We start from the raw sequence: 20,688 nt of genomic DNA, 5'->3' as shown, positions 1-20,688 counted from the left end.
GTGCTCACTCCAGTCCAACGCCGGCATCTCCACATCATTTCCATTTGTGGAAGAGACCAAAATTTGGGGTCATAGATATAAGACAAAATAACTAATAAATTCAACAGGGAGTTCAGGAGAAATTTATTTTCCCAGAGAGTGGTGAGATGTGGAACCCACTACTACAGGGACTGGCTGAGGTGAATAGAAGAGATATGATATGGAGATGCCAGCGTTGGACTGGGGTGAGCACAGTAAGCAGTCTTACAACACCAGTTAAAAGTCCAACATGTTTGTTTCAAACACTAGCTTTCGGAGCACTGCTCCTTCCTCAGGTGAATGAAGAGATATATTTGAGGGGAATCTAGATTTGAGGGGAAACTAGATGAACACATGAGGAAGAAAGAACTATGAGGACATGTGGATGGGGTGAGACGAGACTTGAGGGGAACATAAATGCAAATATGGAATGTTTGACCAAATGTGCTGTCAATTCTAAGCAATTGTGATTCATTCAGGTGATTGAATTGTTTTTTTTCTCTCTGTTTTTCTCCCCCTCCACCAGCCATGGTTGCGTGAGGAATATAATAGACTTCTTCGAATTTAGATGTTTTGGTCTCTTTCGCCCTGTGATGGTGGACTGGACACATCAGTATACAATAGACTATGATCAGTCATCAGGCAGCGGCTATCAGCTTGTGTAGTGGGATCCAAACCCACAGGGTGAATCAACTTCACCGTCAACCCTTTGAACTGGTGCCTGACACATTTCCTTCATTTCCTTCTCCAGTATCTACAATGCAAATGTATTGCTGAGGGGAGGTGACATCCTCTGGATCCGTCACAGTCAGAAATTAAACAGGGACAGTTTTGCTGCCTGTTTCTTTTCCCCATTATGATCAAACTGTGATATAAGCGGATGGCCGAATGGGACCCTTTTGCAGACTGCTTTTCAAAGAAATTAGTTTTTAACATATCATTATGTTTAGCTCTGATTTCAGTGTCAGAGAAACAATGAGGCATGAATTCTGGAACCCTGATTCTGACCCATTTGTTTGGTTGCTCCAAATCACATGCAGAAATGTGTTTCAATTGTGCTGCTTGTTGAGCATTATTTACATGGTACTTTAAATTTCATAGCAGAATGTCAGAAACCGCTCATCCAAGGTTGTGTGCAGAGGTGTCTAAAATCCTTTTGTATCAGCTGTTCGTTTATTCTAAATACTTTCTTTTTCTCTTTTAATCATGATGTTAAAGAATGAATCAATTTCCAACTTGCATTTCTAGATAAGTAGGTGTTAATAATCGTTCACAGGAAAATCATGAGCTTGAACCCCATCACTGTCAGTCTTACCCACTTGGGTGGGTTTGCACAATTCTGAAGCAGACTGTGCAGCAATGAGCATCAGAACTATACATTTTGATTGGGAGGTAGAGAGAGAAAAAGCTTGCATCATCCATCTCACCTCACTCGGACAGCGTCTTCTGCAGGTTGATCACAGATCTGGAGTACCAGCCACAGTGTGATGTCTGCCATCCTGCCTGAATGGCGCAGGGTGGCAAGTAGGTCTCACTGGAGAAAAAACCCTGCGTCTTAGGGAAGAAAGGAAGATCTCAACTCAAATATACCGTAATTCATTCTTACAGCCTTTTGGTTTTAAACACAGTTGGCTATCTACTGCTTTCTGGAGACTAACACTTACAGACAGTTGAAAGTTCGGTATGGTAACAAGCTCAAGAAACCTGTGCAAAATGCTTTAAATCAGCTCGTCGAGCCAGTGTAAAGGTTGGTTGTATCTGTACATAAATTATTTATCAACTAGTTTTACCAGTGCATAATTTTGTCAGTGTTAGTTTGGAGCTATTAACTTGACTTTCAACTCCATGAGAAAAAAAGTTAGGAATGTAGTTCATTTGCTTCTGGTGGTGCTGCTGCTGTTGATAACTAATCAACCATTGAATTCACTGCATGTCTGATGCTTGGCAAAAAATAAATTTTTAAAATGGCAGCTCCCTAGACTGTAGGACATAAAACATCACAACAGCTTACAGTGAAGTGTTATTTCAGCTTCTTCCCCTTAGCAGGAAGATCAGTGAATTTGTAAATAGTGGGTGTCCTGTGTTTGCAAAGTACAATAATTTCCAATAGCTGTTTTATTTTGTAGTGGAAGGCACACATAGTTCGTTCGCGGTGTAACAGATATCAAGACTTGCAGTATTGTAATATTAGTCAATTTGAATGTCTTATCAGTTTTTTTTTTAAAAGCAAGAAAACTTTCTCTCTGACAGTTTGGAGCATATTGCAAGTTTGTGCTCACATGGGATAATAACATCACATCGCCACGGTTCTTGAGTGTGAAATTTGTCTGAGAGGTAGGACTGCGGCAGACGGCCCATTTTTACACTCTGCTTGATCAACAGCACTGAAAATGAGGACCAGGCAGGAATTAAAACCGGTTCAGTGCGAGGTTACAGATATGCTTTGCACCAACTCCTCTTTAAAGTTTGACACACTGGTATTTATCATCATGACTTTTCCTTTGTACTTTGACTTTGAAAAGCCTGTTATTTACCCTCACTTTAAATTCTGTGATCACCACCCCAGACCAGTTTTTTTTTGTTGTGTGCGTGTCTAAGTTTCATACTTGCAAGTAATTTAGTTTTACATTTCACTAGTAACCAGGAGACACTACATTCAGCAAATTGTGAATATTGTTCTGTTTTTGTATGACATTATTTATAACTGTGCCAAGTGTTTTGTTTTGCTACTATCCAGACCTTTATGTACAATGTGGAGAACAAAATATAGGACTGTAATATTAAAAAAGCTGGCTGTTCTTCCAATGGTTGAATCAGTTTGTCAAATTTTGTAAATTATTGAACTAATAAACCAGCTGTATCTAGTCATTCATCGCTATTGAACATGCCTTTCTGCCCGCAAGCTGCTTTTTTAGTGACTGCAGTAAGTTGCTGATTTGGATTTGTTTATTGTCACATGTACCGAGGTACAGTGAAAAGTATTTTTCTGTGAGTAGCTCAAACAGGTCATTGAGTACATGAAAATAAAATAAAAAGGCACAATTTAGCATGGTCAATCCACCTAACCTGCACACCTTTGGACTGTGGGAAGAAACCAGAGCACCCGGAGGCACACACACATACATGGGGAGAATTTGCAAACTCCACACAGTCACCCAAAGTCAGAAACAAACCAGGGTTCCTAATGCTGTGCGCAATTGTGCCACCGTGTCACCCAATAGAAGCTGTGAATAAATGGTCAATGGATGTTTTTTAGGCTGGAGGAAGAGTTGGAGTGGTGTTCTTCAGTGGTCGGTATTGGAACCCTTGCTTTTCCTGATATGTATTAATGATCTGGATCTTGGTGTGTAGAGGACAATTTCAAAGTTTGTGGGTGACACAAACCTGGAAGTATTGTAACCTACGTGGAGAACAGTTTGGAACTTCAAAAGGACAGACAAAGTGGACAGATAGGTGGCTGATATGGAGAAGTGTGAGATAATGTGTTTCGGTTGAAAGAACATGGCGAGACAATACAAAATAAGCGATAAAATTCTTAAAGGGGTGCAGGAGCAGAGGAACCTGGGTGTATATGTGCAAAGATCATTGAAGGTGGCAGAACAGCTGGAGAGAGCATTTAATAAAGCAGGTAGGATTCTGGCCTTTATCAATGGGGGCATACAGCAAGGAGGATGTGCTGAGCTGATAAAGAACATTAATTGGACCTCAGCTTGACTATTGTGTAGAGTTCTGGGTGCCACACTTTAGGAAGGATGCGAATGTATTGGAGAGAGTGTAGAACTGGTTTACAAGAATAGTTCCAAGGATGTGGAACTTCAGTTAAGAGGATAGATTGGAGAGGTTGGGACCGATCACCTTGGAGAGAACAAGGTTAAGAGGAGATTTGATGGACATGTTCAAAATCATGAGGGGGCTGGACAGGGTAGAACAAAATTATTCCCTTATTCGGTCTACAAAATCATGAGGGGCATGGACAGAGTGGATAGTCAGAGGCTTTTCCCCAGGGTAGTTGGGTCAATTACTAGGGGGCACAGGTTTAAGGTGCGAGGGGCAAGGTTTAGAGGAGATGTACGAGGCAAGTTTTTTTTACACAGAGGTAGTGGGTGCCTGGAACTCGCTGCCGGAGGAGGTGGTGGAAGCAGGGACGATAATGACATTTAAGGGGCATTTTGACAAATACACGAATAGGATGGGAATAGAGGGATGCGGACCCAGGCAGTGTCGAAGATTTTAGTTTAGATGGGCAGCATGGTCGGCACGGGCTTGGAGGGCCGAAGGGCCTGTTCCTGTGCTGTACTTTTCTTTGTTCTTTGACAGGAAAAACTGTTCCCTCTCGTAACAGGATCAGAGCACAGATTTAAAAGAAGCAGATGTGATGTGACAAAAACCTTTTCCACATAACGAGTGGTTTGGGTTTGGAATGCACTGCTTGGAAATGTGGTGGAGGCAGGTTCAATTGCGGAATTTAAGAGGGCATTAGATGATTATTTGAATAGAAAATGTGTAGGGGCTTGGGGAAAAGGCGGGGGAATGGCACTAAGTTATGATGTTCGTTTGGAGAGTCAGTACAGACACAAATGGCCTTCTGTGCCATAACAATTCTGAGAAATACAAGGATGATTCTAACACTGCAATGTTGTTAATGGGTTGTTTTAAAAAACATGCCTCAGTGTTATGATGGGCTATACTATTTGCAAATGCAACCGCAGACTCTCATAACTTGAGGAACCATACATGTTTATAACAATAGAAAGACCCACGAGTTCTATATTGGCTCCTTGTCAAAACTATTTCCACTATCCTGATCTCCCCTCTGCTTTTAATGTTTATCCACTTTGCCCTTCGACCGCCTCATCCACTTGTCAGCCTCGTGCATACATGTTCTGATAAACTTTCTCCCCTCAATGTGTCCATTTTAAATTGATAACTGGTTATTACTGACTCTGTAAACAGAGGACATTGTTGATCCCGCCTCACCCTATATTAATTTAAAAGCCTTTATTAAATCTGCTCTTCATCTTGTCTGCTTCAGTGGAAATAATCCCGGTAGCTACTCCATTTCTCAGCCTTTCACTGATCCTGTCAATTCCCTTATTCGGGCATTCTGTCTCTCTCCCTGGAAGTTCTCCAAGTCACACACTGGCCTGGAAATATATTGCTGTTCCTTCACTGTCGTTGTGTTTAAATCCTGGAATTCCTTCCCTAACAGCACTGGCTGTATCTACACCGAGTGGACTGCAGTGCTTTAAGGCAGATCACAAGCCCCTTCTCAAGGACAATTAGGGATGGGGGACAATAAATGTTGGCCTAGCCGGTGATGGTAAAATTAATTGTAATGATTTGTTGCTGTGTAAATAAATGCCTCTGAACATCTTCCCTATCATTTCATAATCTATTGATGTGGGGACTGGTTTAACTCAAAAACGTCCCCATGATTATCTAGATATGATTAACTTTTTTTCTAATCCACTTGCATATCTTGATATATTGCTGTAATTTTTCAGGGTGTTAGAAATTTCAAAACCGAGTAACAGCTTTTTGAATGTGAGGAATGATTCTGGGACATTGACAGAAGTCAAGATTCAGATAAACAAGGAACTCCTTGAATGGCAAGGTTGGCTCCTTTATATTATAAATAGCCAGAATAATTCTAGTTGGATGGCAGAATATGAAGACATTCACAACAATTAGGTGATTAACACCACACAACCTTTATTGCTTCACACAACAACATTGTAGATGCCACAGAAATATAATTGCTTCAATTAACCCCCGGTAAACTGAAGAGGTGCCATATTTAGAATAAACTTAACTTTTAAAAATTAGTTCTCTGTACTGTATCCATCTGGTTCTGCTGTAATTTCTCATAACTACCTATCCAAAGGGCCTGAAACATGATGCTGTGAACAGCTGGATAATTAGATCTTGAGCTTTAGGAAAGGAGGGGCTATTACTGCGTGTATACAAGGCCACCGGCACCTTGACCAAATCCAAATCCTTTAGGCCCAAAGTTCTTGGCATAGCAACCTGCAATGGGGAGAGAGACAATCCACTGTCAATCTAGAATGTTAAAGGAGAACTACAACTGAATTGTAACAATCAACTTGACAGAACTCCGCTTGAAACTTTTATAAAGGCCGACTGATTCACTTCAAAGGAGGGAACATCTCAACTCAATCCAACCTACAGCCAGCCTCCATTCCACACAGTCTTTAACTAAAAGGTCCCCGAGATAACAATGAAGGGTAATAAATGCTGCCTAGTTGATGTTATCTACATCTCAAGAATTGTGAAATGAATGCAGTACTAGAGCTAAATACAAGAGGTAACAGTGCCTAGTATCTCTGCCTGCCAATGAATAAGGCCCTAAGATCAAAAACAGAAGTTTTCCATGAGTGACGGGAATGTAAGGTTTTCTGCAGACACAGCAATTCGCTGAGGGTAACCACCAATCAAAAACCTCTAGTGCTTTCGTTGTTGGGACAACACTATGTGTGCCAACCATTCATAAGAAGTCCAGATCGGTTGGACTGCTCTCACCTGGTTCCATCCTTATCTGTCTCGTCATATCCACAAAAAAGCAATGGCTTCTCTTCCTGCTCCCATCCTGTTACCTCTTGTGGCCCCAAGGATTAGTCCTTGACCCCTTCCTATTTTTCATCTACATACCGTCCCTCGGTGCCATCATCAACATTTTCACAGGTACAGAGGATACCCAGCTCTACCTCACCATTACCTCTCTCAACTCCTCCACGTTTACTAAATTATCAGATTGCTTATCCGACATCCAGCACTGGACAAGTCAGAAATGTCTTCCAATTAAATATTGGGCAGATTGAAGTCATTATCAGCACCTGCTCCAAACTCATTTCCCAAGCTACCATGCCTATCCCTCTCCTTGGCAGTAGCCTGATATTTGCCAATCTGTTCACACAACCTTGGTGTCATAATTGATCCCGAGATGACCTGGTCCTCGTATGCATACTATTATCAAGACCACCTATTTCTACCTCCATAACATCACCTGATTTTGGTGCAGTGCCAGCTCATCTGCTATTCATCCATGCCTTCATTACCTCTAGATTCAACTATTCCAATTCACTCCTGGCCGGTCTCCCACATTCTACCCTCTGTAAACTTCAGGTCATCCAATACTCTGCTGCACAAGTCCCAACTTGCAATTACATTCATCCATCTCTTCCCCCCTGCGCTCACTGACCAACACTGGCTCCCAGTCAAGCAATGTCATCGTCGTTGAAGTGAGCTTGACCATCAGCCAACAAACATCACACAAACAGCTGAATGGAGGTGAAAATAAGAAATCTGAAGAGAAGAAGATTTAGTAGATTAAAGTGGAGGCCAAGGTAAGGATCAAAGGTAATCAATGCTCAGAGAACAAATTGAGTTATAAAATAAAATAACTTTTAAAAACAGAGTGACACCTATAAAAGACAAATTAAGTTGCCTGTGTAGCAATGCAAAGAGCACCCAAATTACATGGAGTGGAACGGGAGACAATAATCTACGATGAGGAAACACTGAAACATGGCCACAACTAAATATCACATGAGAATGAAAGAATCAGGGAGACCGAGGAGGGTGGGTACTGGACTAGTCACATAACAATGGCGACCGGAAAAGGTACATGACTAGCAGAACATTAGAAGCAGAATTCACCTGGATTGATCACAATAACAGCAGTGGAAATAGTGGAAAGGAGGTGGAGGAAACAATACAGAAGCAAAGTGGGTACAGGACATAGAAATCACAGGAAATTTTAACTACCTCCAAATAAAACTGGCAGAAAGGGGTAGAGGTTTTCCAATGTGTGCAGGACTGCATTTTACTCGTGTGTAATAAGAACAATAAGAGGGAGCACTGCTGGATCTAGAAATGGGAACTGAACCGTAGAAGAGAAGAAGTGAAGGGGGAATGTCGAGATCATATGTTTTCAGATAAATATTTGGCAAGGACATGAGCAGCACTCAGATCAGAGTAATAAATTGGAAGTAAGCTGATTGGAACTAGAGAAGTACAATGAAAATCATATAGAAGAATTAATAAAATTCAGGAGAAACATATCCTACTAAAAAGAACAAACCAGCCAGTAACCACACACTCAGGGGCCCAGTTTAGCTCACTTTGGTTAGGCAGCTGGTTTGTGATGCAGAGCGAGGCCAGCAGCACCGGTTCAATTCCCGTACCAGCCGAGGTAATAAATTGGAAGTAAGCCGATTTTAAGGGGATTGGAACTAGAGACACCTTATAGGGCGCCGGTTCAATTCCCGTACCAGCCGAGGTTATTCATGAAGGCCCCGCCTTCTCAATCCTGCTCCTCACCCGAGGTGTGGTGATCCTCAGGTTAAATCACCACCAATCAGCTCTCCCCCTCAAAAGGGGAAAGAAGCCTATGGCCACCTGCCACTATGGTGACATTATAATCACATAACATGGGAAGAATAAAGAAGGATAAGAAAGAATAGGCAGTAGTCAGGTATATAGACAAATGGGATAGTAATGAAAAGGAATATGAAACAGTAAAGGATTAAAAACAAACAATTATAAAGTCAAAGAGAAACAATTAAATTAAGGAATTTAAAGAATATTCTACAGACACAAGTGATAAAACTTCAGTTTAGGGACAGGATTCTTACATGATGCGATAAATTCACAGGCAACAACATAGCAGAAATATTCAATAGTTACTTTGTCGAGGAGACTAAATGGTGGAAATGTCATGAGAAGAGATCAAAGAATATATATAAATATTTAAAACAGAAAACAGATCATTGATAAAACCCCTGGTCCAGATAGATTGTGTGAACATATTTTGAAAGAAATTAGGGAAGACAGCAATGTATCTAACAATATATTGTAAAAGGGAATTATGCCTGACAACTAATGTATATTTAAAAAGGGGAGATGGAAGAAGTGCAAAGAACAGTTGAGGTGCCAGCTTAATGTCAAGAGTAGGAAAGATATTAGAATTCTTTCCAAAATATGAAATAAAAGAAAACCCTAGAGACAAATTATAATCCACTGAATCCCTACCATGCAGAAGTAGGCCATTCGGCCTATCAAGGCTGCACCGACCATCTGAAAAAGCACTCTACCCCGGCTCACTCTCCTGCCCTATCCCTGTAACCCCACCTAACCTGCACATCTTTGGTCTGTGGGAGGAAAAACCAACCCAGACAGGGGGACAATATGCAATCTCAACACAGACTGTCACCCAAGGCCAGAATTGAACCTGGGCCGCTGGTGCTGTGAGGCAGCAGTGCTAACCACTGTGCCAGCGTGCATTAAGAGTAAACACAGATTTCAAAAAGGGAAAATCTTGCTCGACTGATCGATTGAATTATTTAGGGAAGTAACAGAAAGAGTAGACAATAGTAATCATGCTCGACTGACTTTATCACTTGTGTCTGTAGAATAATTTCTTTCAAAATATGTTCACACAATCTATCTGGACCAGGGGTTTTATCCTCGTTTTATCAATTACCTGTTTTCTGTAGATGTAATACAATTGGATTTCCAATAATCGTGATTTGATGGACTTTATAGTTTATAGAAATAGAAAGGAATGACAGGATTCCACACAGCAAGGAGGGGAAACCATTAATGAACATCTCTCCATCTCCTCTGGCCTGAAAGTATTAGCACAGAAACTCACTGACCGATGTCTGTCTATCTCAGCTTTAAATACAAGACCATAAGAAATAAGAGGAACAGGAATGGACTGTTTGGGCCCTCCAGCCTGCTCTGCCATTCAATAGGATCAGGGCTGATCGGACATTCCTCACGTCCACTTTCCTGCCCTTTCATTGAAACCCTGGATCCACTTACTGATCAAGAATCGGTCTAAATGCCAATGTTCATGTACCACACTGACCACCTCACATCTCATTTCCTTGGGATGTGGGTGTCACTGGTTAGGCCACCATTTATTTCACATTCTTCATTGCCCTTGAGCAGGTATAGTCCACATGCTGTTGGTTCACAACAGTGTTGTTAGGGAGATAGTTCCAGCATGTTGATCCAGTGATAGTGAAAGGACAATCATATCGATCCATGTCATGCCTAGGCGAGGAACTTGAAGGGGGTGGCGTTTCCATCCATCTGTTGCCCTTGTTCGTCTAGGTGGTTGGGGTTGTGGATTTGGAAAGGGCGATGATAAGAATTGGGGAAAATTCTGTCCATGTGGAGTTTGCACATTCTCTCCGTGTCTGCGTGGGTCTCACCCCCACAAACCCAAAGAAGTACAAGGTAGGTAGATTGGCCAAGCTAACATTGCCCCTTAATTGGAAAGGAAGGAATTGGGTACTCTAAATTTACTTTTTTTTTTAAAAGAAAATTGGGGAAAATTAAGATTTAAAATATTAAATTGCAATAAAATGAAAAAGTTGAATTGATAAGCCAGCTGTCCAAAATGGTTTTTGACATGTTAATTAGCATACCAGTAAGAAAAACAAGTTTACCCATCTGACTAGGGAAAACAATGGGGTGTAGAAGAGGTAGCTTAAAAGTGGAGAGATAAAGAAATCTGACATGTGGGAGGCTTTCAAGTGTCAGTTGAAAGGAATTCAGGACTGACATGTTCCTGTGAGGAAGAAGGATAAATACGGCAAATTTCGGGACCCTTGGATAACGAGAGATATTGTAGGCCTCGTCAAAAAGAAAAAGGAGGCATTTGTCAAGGCTAGAAGGCTGGGAACAGACGAAGCCTGTGTGGAATATAAGGAAAGTAGGAAGGAACTTAAGCAAGGAGTCAGGAGGGCTAGAAGGGGGTCACAAAAAGTAATTGGCAAATAGGTTTACGGAAAATCCCAAGGCTTTTAAAACGTACATAAAAAGCAAGAGGGTAGCCAGGGAAAGGGTTGGCTCACTGAAGGATAGGCAAGGGAATCTATGTGTGGAGCTGGAGGAAATGGGCAAGGTACTAAATGAATACTTTGCATCAGTATTCACCAAAGAGAAGGAATTGGTGGATGTTGAGTCTGGAGAAGGGTGTGTAGATAGCCTGGTTCACATTGAGATCCAAAAAGACGAGGTGTTGGGAGTCTTGAAAAATATTAAGGTAGATAAGTCCCATGGGCTTGATGCGATCTACCCCAGAATACTGAAGGAGGCTAGAGAGGAAATTGCTGAGGCCTTGACAGAAATCTTTGGATCCTCACTGTCTTCAGGTGATGTCCCGGAGGACTGGAGAATAGCCAATGTTGTTCCTTTGTTTAAGAAGGGTAGGAAGGATAATCCAGGGAACTACAGGCTGATGAGCCTTACATCAGTGGTAGGGAAAATTACTGGAGAGAATTCTTCGAGACAGGATATACTCCCATTTGGAAGCAAATGGACGTATTAGTGAGAAGCGGCATGGGTTTTGTGAAGGGGAGGTCGTGTCTACTAACTTGAGAGTTTTTTGAAGAGGTCACAAAGATGATCGATGCAGGTAGGGCACTGGATGTTGTCTATATGGACTTCAGTAAGGCCTTTGACAAGGTCCCTCATGGTAGACTGGTACAAAAGGTGAAGTCACATGGGATCAGGGGTGAACTGGCAAGTTGGATACAGAACTGGCTAGGTCATAGAAGGCAGAGAGTAGCAATGGAAGGGTGCTTTCCTGATTGGAGGGCTGTGACTAGTGATGTTCCGCAGGGATCAGTGCTGGGACCTTTGCTGTTCATAGTATATATAAATGATTTGGAGGAAAATGTAACTGGTCTGATTAGTAAGTTTGCGGATGACACAAAGGTTGGTGGAGTTGCGAATAGCGATGAGGACTGTCAGAGGATACAGCAGGATTTAGATCGTTTGGAGACTTGGGCGGAGAGATGGCAGATGGAGTTTAATCTGGACAAATGTCAGGTATTGCATTTTGGAAGGTCTAATGCAGGTAGGGAATATACAGTGAATGGTAGAACCCTCAAGAGTATTGAAAGTCAGAGAGATCTAGGTGTACAGGTCCACAGGTCACTGAAAGGGGCAACACAGGTGGAGAAGGTAGTCAAGAAGGCATACGGCATTCTTGCCTTCATTGGCCGGGGCATTGAGTATAAGAATTGGCAAGATATGTTGCAGCTGCATAGAACCTTAGTTAGGCCACACTTGGAGTATAGTGTTCAATTCTGGTCACCACACTACCAGAAGGATGTGGAGGCTTTAGAGAGGGTGCAGAAGAGATTTACCAGCATGTTGCCTGATATGGAGGGCATTAGCTATGAGGAGCGGTTGAATAAACACGGTTTGTTCTCACTGGAACGACGGAGGTTGAGGGGCGACCTGATAGAGGTTTGCAAAATTATGAGGGGCATAGACAGAGTGGATAGTCAGAGGCTTTTCCCCAGGGTAGAGGGGTCAATTACTAGGGGGCATAGGTTTAAGATGTGAGGTGTAAGGTATAGAGTAGATATACGAGACAAGTTTATTTTAAACACAGAGTGTAGTGGGTGCCTGGAACTCGCTGCAGGAGGAAGTGGTGGAAGTAGGGACGATAGTGACATTTAAGGGGCATCTTGACAAATACATGAAAAGGATGGGAATTGAGGGATACGAACCCAGGAAGTGTAGAAGATTGTAGTTTAGTCGGGCAGCATGGTCAGCACAAGCTTGGAAGGCCGAAGGGCCTATTCCTGTGCTGTACTTTTCTTTGTTCTTATAGCAATGCATGATGTAGATGTGGGTGAATCAGTTCGAATATAACAACATCTAGATAGGTTAAGTCCAGCAAAGTTATCACAAAGTTATCACAAGTACAGAAGGAAATTGGATATATACTCCAAAATGACATTGCTGAATTGAGATCTAGTGATTGGAGCTTACCTATCATAATGAAGATGAAGCTGAAGCCAGTAGAAACATAACAACATTGTGTGGCCTACAGGAAAGTGAATGTCGTCACCAAGAGGAATTTTGTTTCCAATACCCTGGTTGGGGGATTTAATTGAAAGAGCTGGACAGTCTAAATTCATTACAAAATAGACTTGCTAAAGGGATATTGATAAGTACCTTTGTCTGAGAGGGCAAAGAAACTCTCAGCATTCATGACGCCAAACACACTTTACCCATTTAAAGTTATGCCATTCGGGATGAAGAACGCACCTGCAAAATTTCAGAGACTAACCAATAAAGCCATTCAGGGACTGAGTCACTGTGCAGTGTACATTGACGATTTAGTCGTGTCTAGTCGAAGTTGGGAAGAATATCTGCAACATCTAAAAGGACTGTTTGAACAATTGAAAGAAGCTAATCTAGTCATGAATTTAGCAAAAGTGTATTTCCTAAAGTTCAAATTTCATATTTAGGAAATATCATTGGACATGATCAGATGGCTCCATGAGATGCAAAAATACAGGCCATTTGGGATTTTCCACACCCTACAACAAGAAAATAAATGTTACGATTTCTGGGAATGAGTGGATTTTACCCTAAGATTGTGGCGAACCTTAGCAGTGAGCACCATGAACAGAACGCTTGAAAAAGAACAAGAAATTTAACTGGATAGGGAACTGCCAAACTGCACTCCAACATTTAAAAACTGTTCACAACAGCACCAATGCTAGCCACACCAAAAGTATGACAAACATTTTTTTTTTAAATTCAGACTTGCCAATTAATTTTTCCAATTAAGGGACGATTTAGCGTGGCCAACCCACCCACCCTGCACATCTTTGGGTTTGAGGGCGAAACCCACGCAAACACGGGGAGAATGTGCAAACTCCACACATACAGTGACCCAGGGCCGGAATTGAATGACAAACAATTTAAACTGGCTGTGGATGCTAGTGACATTGGTGGGGGAGCCATTTTGTTATAGGAAGGTGGCCTTGGAATTGAGAAGCATATGGGAGGGAAATTAAGTGGAGGAAATCAGTATTAGTAGGGGAATTATGCTGGGGAAATTGACGGGATTAAAGGCCAATAAATCCGCAGGATCTGATCATCTACATCTCAGAATATTTAAGAAAGTAGTCCTAGAAATAGTAGATGCATTGGTGGTCATCTTCCAGGATTTTATAGACTCTGAGACAGTTCCTACAGATTGGAGGGCAGCTAACGTAACTCCACTATTAAAAAGGGAGGTAGAGAGAAAACAGCCTGATGTCGGTAATAGAGAAAATACTGGAGTCCATTATGAAAGATTTAACAGCAGAACACTGGGGCTGGTTTAGCACAGTGGGCTAAATAGCTGACTTTTAAAGCAGACCAAGGCAGGCCAGCAGCGCGGGTTCAATTCCCGTACCAGCACCAGAATGTGGCGACTAGGGGCTTTTCACAGTAACTTCATTTGAAGCCTACTTGTGACAATAAACGATATTCATTCATTCATATTCACTTGAAAAACAGTGGCAGAACTGAACAGAGTCAGCAAGGATTTATGAAAGAGAAATCATGCTTGACAAATCTACTGAAATTCTTTGAGAATATAATGAGTAGAGTTGATGAGGGGGAGCCAGCAGATGTGATTTATTTGGACTTTCAGAAGGCTTTCAACTAAGTCCCACATAAAATATGAAATTAAAGCACATGGGATTGGGGCAGTGTCTTGAGATTGGCAGAAAACTGGTTGGTGGATAGGAGACAAAAAGAGTAGGAATAAACGGGTCTTTTTTCAAATGGCAGGCAGTGATTAGTGGGGTACTATGGGGATCAGTGCTAGGACCCCAGCTATTCACAATAGCTATTAATGATCACTTTAACTCTGTGCCCTCTCGTTCTCAATCTTTTTTTTGGAGTGGGACAGTTTCTCCGTCTACTCTGTCTAGCTCCCTCATGATTTTGAACATCTCTATTAAATCTCCTCTTGCTTCTCTCCAAAGAGAACAGTCCCAACCTCTCCAATATATCCTCCTAACTGTAGTTTCGCATCCTTGGCACCATCCCTGTGAACCCCTTCTGCACTCTCTCCAATGTGTTCACATCCTTCCCATAGTATGGCACCCAGAGCTGTCCACAATATTCTAGCTGAGGTCTAACTAGTGTCTTGTACAAGGTCAGCATAACCTCCTTTCTCTTGTACTCATGCCTCTATTAAATAACATGCCTCTAATAAAGCCCAAAGTACTATTCCCGACTAGGCAGTTCACGGCTCTAGTTGAGGAGCTGTTTGTCGCGGCGGGAGGGGGGATTAAAAGGGGCAAAATGTACAGACTGTATACTTTAGCTCCGCAGCACGGTAGCATGGTGGTTAGCATAAATGCTTCACAGCTCCAGGGTCCCAGGTTCGATTCCCGGCTGGGTCACTGTCTGTGCGGAGTCTGCACGTCCTCCCCGTGTGTGCGTGGGTTTCCTCCGGGTGCTCCGGTTTCCTCCCACAGTCCAAAGATGCGCGGGTTAGGTGGATCGGCCATGCTAAATTGCTCTTAGTGTCCTAAAAAATAAGGTTAATGGGGGGGGTTACTGGCATAGGGTGGATGCGTTAGGGTGATCATTGCTCGGCACAACATCGAGGGCCGAAGGGCCTGTTCTGTGCTGTACTGTTCTATCTTCTATCTATCTACTATGCTTTAATAACAGTTCTCTCCCATCTGTCTGGCCACCTTCCTCAATGATCTATGAACATAAAATCCAAGACTCTATGGGTGTATAACAGCACAGAGAGGGGCTCTTCAGCCCATAGTATCTGCACCAGCCATCAAGCATCTATCTACTTTAATCCCATTTTCCAAGACTTGGTACGTAGCCTTGTAAGTTATGGTGATTCAGATGCTCATCTAAATGCTTCCTAAAAGCTGCGAGGGTTCCTGTCTTTACCACCCTTTCAGGCAGCAAATCTCCCCACCCTCTGGGTGAAAAAGGTTCTCCTCAAATCCCTTCAAAATCTCCTGCGACCCCTAGTTATTGACTCCTCTACGAAAGGGGAAAAGTTGCTTCCCATCTACCTCATGTATGTCTTTCATAATTTTGTATACCTCAATCAGGTCCCCCCTCAGCCTTCAATGCTGTATGCAGAACAACCCCAGACTAATCAGTCTCTCTTCATAGCTGAAACGCTCCTGCCCACATAATATCCTGGCGAATCTCCTTTCACCCTCTCCAGTGAAATCATATCCTTCCTACAGCGTGGTGACCAGAATTGCACATAGTGCTCTAGCTGTGACCTAGCAAGCGTTTTAGAAGGTGGAAAAGAGGTCTGAACAATTCCCATCCACCACCACTCTCCTCCGCCTGGCTGAACTCGTTCTATCGCTCAACAACTTCTCCTTTAACTCATCCCACTTTCTCCAAATCAAAGTGTAGCAATGGGTACCCGCATGGGTCCTAGCTACGCTTGCCTTTTTATGGGGTGTGTGGAACATTCCTTGCTCCAGGCCTACCTGGGTCCCCTCCCACAACTCCTTTACCGGTACATCGATGACTATTTTCGTGCCGCTTCATGCTCTCTTCCAGACCTGGAAAAATTCATCAACTTCACTTCCAGTTTCCACCGCTCCATCATTTTCACCTGGTCCATCTCAGGCACTTCCCTTCCCTTCCTTGACCTTTCTGTCTCATTTCCGGCAATAAACTACTAATATCCATTACAAGCCCACTGACTCCTACAGCTATCTGGACTACAGCTCTTCACACTCTACACCCTGTAAGGACTCCATCCCTTTCTCTCAGCTCCTTCACCTCTGTCACATTTGTTCTGATGATGTTGCATTTGTTCCGATGCCAATGTGGTGCTTCGAAAATATGTTTTTCCCTACCTTTTCCTACCTACAGTTGTTGACAGGGCCCAACAGCGCGTGGTCCACCTCCCGCGCCAGAACAAGGATAGAGTCCCCCTCGTTCTCACATTCCACCCCACCAGCCTCCGTATGCAAAGCATAATCCTCCACCATTTTCGCCAACTCCAGCATGATGCCACCACCAGACACATCTTCCCTTCTTTTCCTCTGTCAGCATTCTGCAGAGACCGTTCCCTCCGGGATAATCTAGTCCACTCCTCCACCATACCCAATACCTCTCTCATCACCCATGGCACCTTCCCATGTAAAAGATTTAACACCTGCCCCTTTACCTCTTCCATGCTTAACATCCCAGGCCCAAACACTCATTCCAGGATTTAGATTTATGGTCACGTGTACTGAGGTACAGTGAAAAGCATTGTTCCGTGTACAGTCTAGGCAGATCATTCCACACATGAAAAAACATGGGGCATATAAATACAAAATGTAAATACATAGATATCCTACTTCCCTTCTTGAATAATGGTACCATATTCTCCTCCCTCACCTCACACAGGAGGCTAGGATACATCTCATCTAGGTCTCTTAAGCCCACTAAAATCGCTAATATCTCCTCACTCCCAACATAAATTTGTTCAATTATATCACTCAAGTATCTCTGCTCCTGTGCCCACTTTAGGAATTTTACCCATATTTTATATTGTCTCTCCGTGTTCTTCGTACCAAAATGCAACATCTCTACATTGAACTTCATCTGCCACCTATCTGCCCACTCCACCAATTTGTCTATGTTCTTTTGAAGTCTGTTTACGGGTGTGGTGTTTTGACTGGTTTCTTTTCAGTGAATTGCACCTCTCTCCCATGTTACTAAAAATTATAGAAAGTTCAAGAGGAAGACACTTACTCTTGCAGTAAATCTCTCCTTCCTTTTCAGTCATAGTGGTCGACTCCAAGCTCTTCCTGCACTTTGCACATTGGAAACAGTTCTTGTGCCACGGCTGATGGGGGAGAAATAGCTGAAAGATCTTTCAGTAATTAAATGGCAACAATTACTTTGTCTTTTTCCTTCACACCATTGACTATCTGCCAGAAATACGTCATTTGGTTATAAACCAATTTGGGACATTCCCACATTATGGAAGGTGCTTATAAATATAAGCCTAGGGCAGCATGGTGGCGCAGTGGTTCGCACTGCTACCTCATGGCGCCTAGGTCCCAGGTTCGATCCCGGCTCTGGGTCACTGTCCGTGTGGAGTTTGCACATTCTCCCCGTGTTTGCGTGGGTTTCGCCTCCACAACGCAAAGATGTGCAGGGTAGGTGGATTGAACAAATAGGAGAACAGAAGGAAGCCACTTGTTCCAAAATACTTGAGCTAGCCATTTGACGAAAGAGCTATCCAAATTCACCCACTCCCCTACTGTCTCCCCTTCTTAGGCCTGATTACGTTTTTTCCTATCCAAGTATTTATCACTGCTCTTTTCAGAGTTACTATTGAATCTGCTTCATCTGTGCACCACTTGGCTATATAAAGCTGGTAAAATGTTATTTAAGTGGATGCATTAAATCTTTCCCTCACCCCAATTCTCTCAGTGTGTGTGTGTGTCAAATTTTTTGCAGTCACAGAATGGTTACAGTGGAGATGGAGGCCTTCATTGCACTCCCTCTCTGGCAAGTATATCCTTCCTTAAATATGGAGACCAAAACTGTACACAATACTCCAGGTGTTGCTTCACCAAGACTCTGTAATAGCTGCAAGACTTGTTTTTATTTTTGTTTTCTTCATTTACGGGATGTGGGTGTCGCTGGCCAGACCAACATTTATTGCCCATCCCCAATTGTCCTTCAGAAGGCGGTAATGAGCTTTACCAGAATGGATCCAGGGATGGGAGGATTCGGTTACAAGGTTAGATTGGAACAGCGGGCATTGCTCCCCTTGGTGCAAAGGAGATTGAGGAGAGATTTAATAGACGTGTGCAAGGTCATGACAGGTTTAGATAAGTTGACAAGGAAAAGCGGTTTCCATAAAGGAATTTGGGAGACACAGATTTAAGATTTTGGACAAGAGATAGAGAATGTGAGGAAGAACCTTTTTTTTTTACACAGTGAGTGGCAATGACCTGGAACTCGCTGCCCACGAGGATGGGGAGCGGGGAGCAGAGGCAATCAATTATTTCAAAAGGAAATTGGATGGGCGTTTGAAGGAAATAAACTGAGCAGGGGTGCGGCACTGACGGGATTGTTCTACAGGGGAACGAGCATAGACTCAAAGGGCCGAATTGTCGTCTCCTGTCCGGTAATGACTCTACTACTCATTAGTGGGAATCTGGAACTTTCTGTGGAGCAAGGATAGGTGGTGAGGATGAACTGCCATATTCTAACTGTTAGACAATTGGTGAAGCAGACACAAGGAGCTGAATGGCCTCCCCCTGTTCCCAGTGTTCTGGGCTGTAAGTTGTGTTCTGGGCTGTAAGTTGTGTTCCAGGCAAATCAATTCAGAGATAGAAAAGGACAAACTGCATTTTTATAGCACCTTTCACAACCTCAGGAAATTTACAACCATTGAGGTAGTTTGAGGTACAGCCACTGTTGTAATGTCAGAAACACAATAGCCAATTTGTACACAGCAAGATCCCACAAACAAGAATTAAATAAATGACTGAATCTTCAGTTTTTAGTGTTTCTTGGGACACTGGGGTTCCCTCGAATAATTTCCTGGGATTCCTTACGGGACAGACGTGGCTTCAGGTTTTATCTGAAAGGAGGCATCTCCAGCAGCCCAGCCATTGCGCCGCCCGGCCCCGCCGGCAGCTCAGCACTAGCACAGTGACGGTTTTTTAACATTAATATATGGGATGTGGGCATCACTGGCTAGGCCAGTACTTATTACCAATCCCTAATTGCTTTTGAGAAAGTGGTGGGAGATTCCTTCTTGAAGCGCTGCAGTCCCTGTGGTGAAGGTACACCCACAGTGGCTATTATGCTGCAGTCTGTGGTGGAACGTGAAGCTACAACCCCTGGTTCAGCAGTCAGAATGTTACACCCGGAGTCACAGCTGACAGGTAATAAAGACATACTGCAACATCTATTAAGTTGGACACAATCAAATCCTTACCTTTCCAGCACCAATAATCTTCTCTGCAGCATAAACGGAATCCCCACACCGGGAACATTTATCCACACCCTCAAACTTCTGGGCAAATTTGGATGTATTTACGTTGGTTGTTGGCCGGTGAGGTTGTGCACTATGGAGTTAAACAACCAAGAGTTGACACAAGTCATTCTTTCAACACTAACAGCTACACAGTACATTATCCTTTCTTTCTATCCCATTCCCCATTAACATATATTCTCTTTGGTCACTTAATTGTATCACAATTATTATTCAGAACTTTCAGCACAGAAACAGGCCATTCAGCCCAACTGGTCGATGCTAGCGTTTATGCTCCACATAAGCCTCCTCTTCCTGTCATCATATCCTTTTCTTGCATTTATTCAGCTTCCCCTTAAATTTATTGACACTATTCACCCTGTGGGAGCGAGTTCCATATTCTTACCACGCTCTGGAAAATAAGCTTCACCTGAATTCCCAATTGGATTTATTAGTGACTCTCTGATATGGATGGTCACAAGTTCTGATCTTGCTATAGGTAGAAATATATTTCCCTATTTGAATCCTTTCATTATACTAGAGAACACAACTTCAGTTTGTTCAGACTCTCCTGATGGTTATAACCCCTCAGTTCTGCTACTGTCCTTGTCAATCGTTTCTTTTAAAATACACATCTTTTCCTGTGCCTGTGTATCCATTTTATAACTTGGAGATCTGAACTGTGCAACAATGGGATATTAAATAAGAATACTTAATAAAGAACAAAATGTTCCTGCTTTTTCAGGAAAGGCTGGAGTGACATGGCTGCCAGCAATTTCCTTGGAATTCTACCAAATTGACCGACGGATGCCAGAAAAATCCTGGCCTGACGGGATTTCTGGGTCACCGCC

The 20,688-nt window shown here is 42.8% G+C and overlaps 2 protein-coding genes across 4 annotated transcripts in view; one reads left to right on the top strand and one right to left on the bottom strand.

The window, feature by feature from the left end:
* The window catches only part of zdhhc17 (zinc finger DHHC-type palmitoyltransferase 17), a 101,233-nt gene extending 98,347 nt beyond the window's left edge, over positions 1-2,886 (top strand). Inside the window, exon 16 of the mRNA XM_038780294.1 lies at positions 545-2,886. Coding sequence (XP_038636222.1) covers positions 545-683 — 139 coding nt within the window. The 3' untranslated portion in view covers positions 684-2,886. The remainder of the gene's footprint in view (positions 1-544) is intronic.
* Positions 2,887-5,710: 2,824 nt separating this feature from the next.
* LOC119955235 (cysteine and glycine-rich protein 2) overlaps positions 5,711-20,688 on the bottom strand; it is a 45,742-nt gene continuing 30,764 nt past the window's right edge. For 2 of the 3 annotated variants that reach the window (XM_038781267.1, XM_038781268.1), the window contains exons 4-6: positions 19,802-19,931; positions 17,593-17,686; positions 5,711-6,045 (exon numbers count right to left, since the gene is read on the bottom strand). In XM_038781267.1, the coding sequence (XP_038637195.1) occupies positions 5,969-6,045; positions 17,593-17,686; positions 19,802-19,931 (301 nt within the window). In that variant the 3' untranslated portion in view covers positions 5,711-5,968. The remainder of the gene's footprint in view (positions 6,046-17,592; positions 17,687-19,801; positions 19,932-20,688) is intronic. The other variant, XM_038781269.1, reaches the window with a different exon arrangement.

The sequence above is a fragment of the Scyliorhinus canicula genome, chromosome 20, assembly GCF_902713615.1.
Source record: "Scyliorhinus canicula chromosome 20, sScyCan1.1, whole genome shotgun sequence".
Taxonomy (NCBI): domain Eukaryota; kingdom Metazoa; phylum Chordata; class Chondrichthyes; order Carcharhiniformes; family Scyliorhinidae; genus Scyliorhinus; species Scyliorhinus canicula.
The sequence above is the reverse complement of the archived record's forward strand: the minus strand, read 5'-3'. Positions and strand labels throughout refer to the sequence as shown.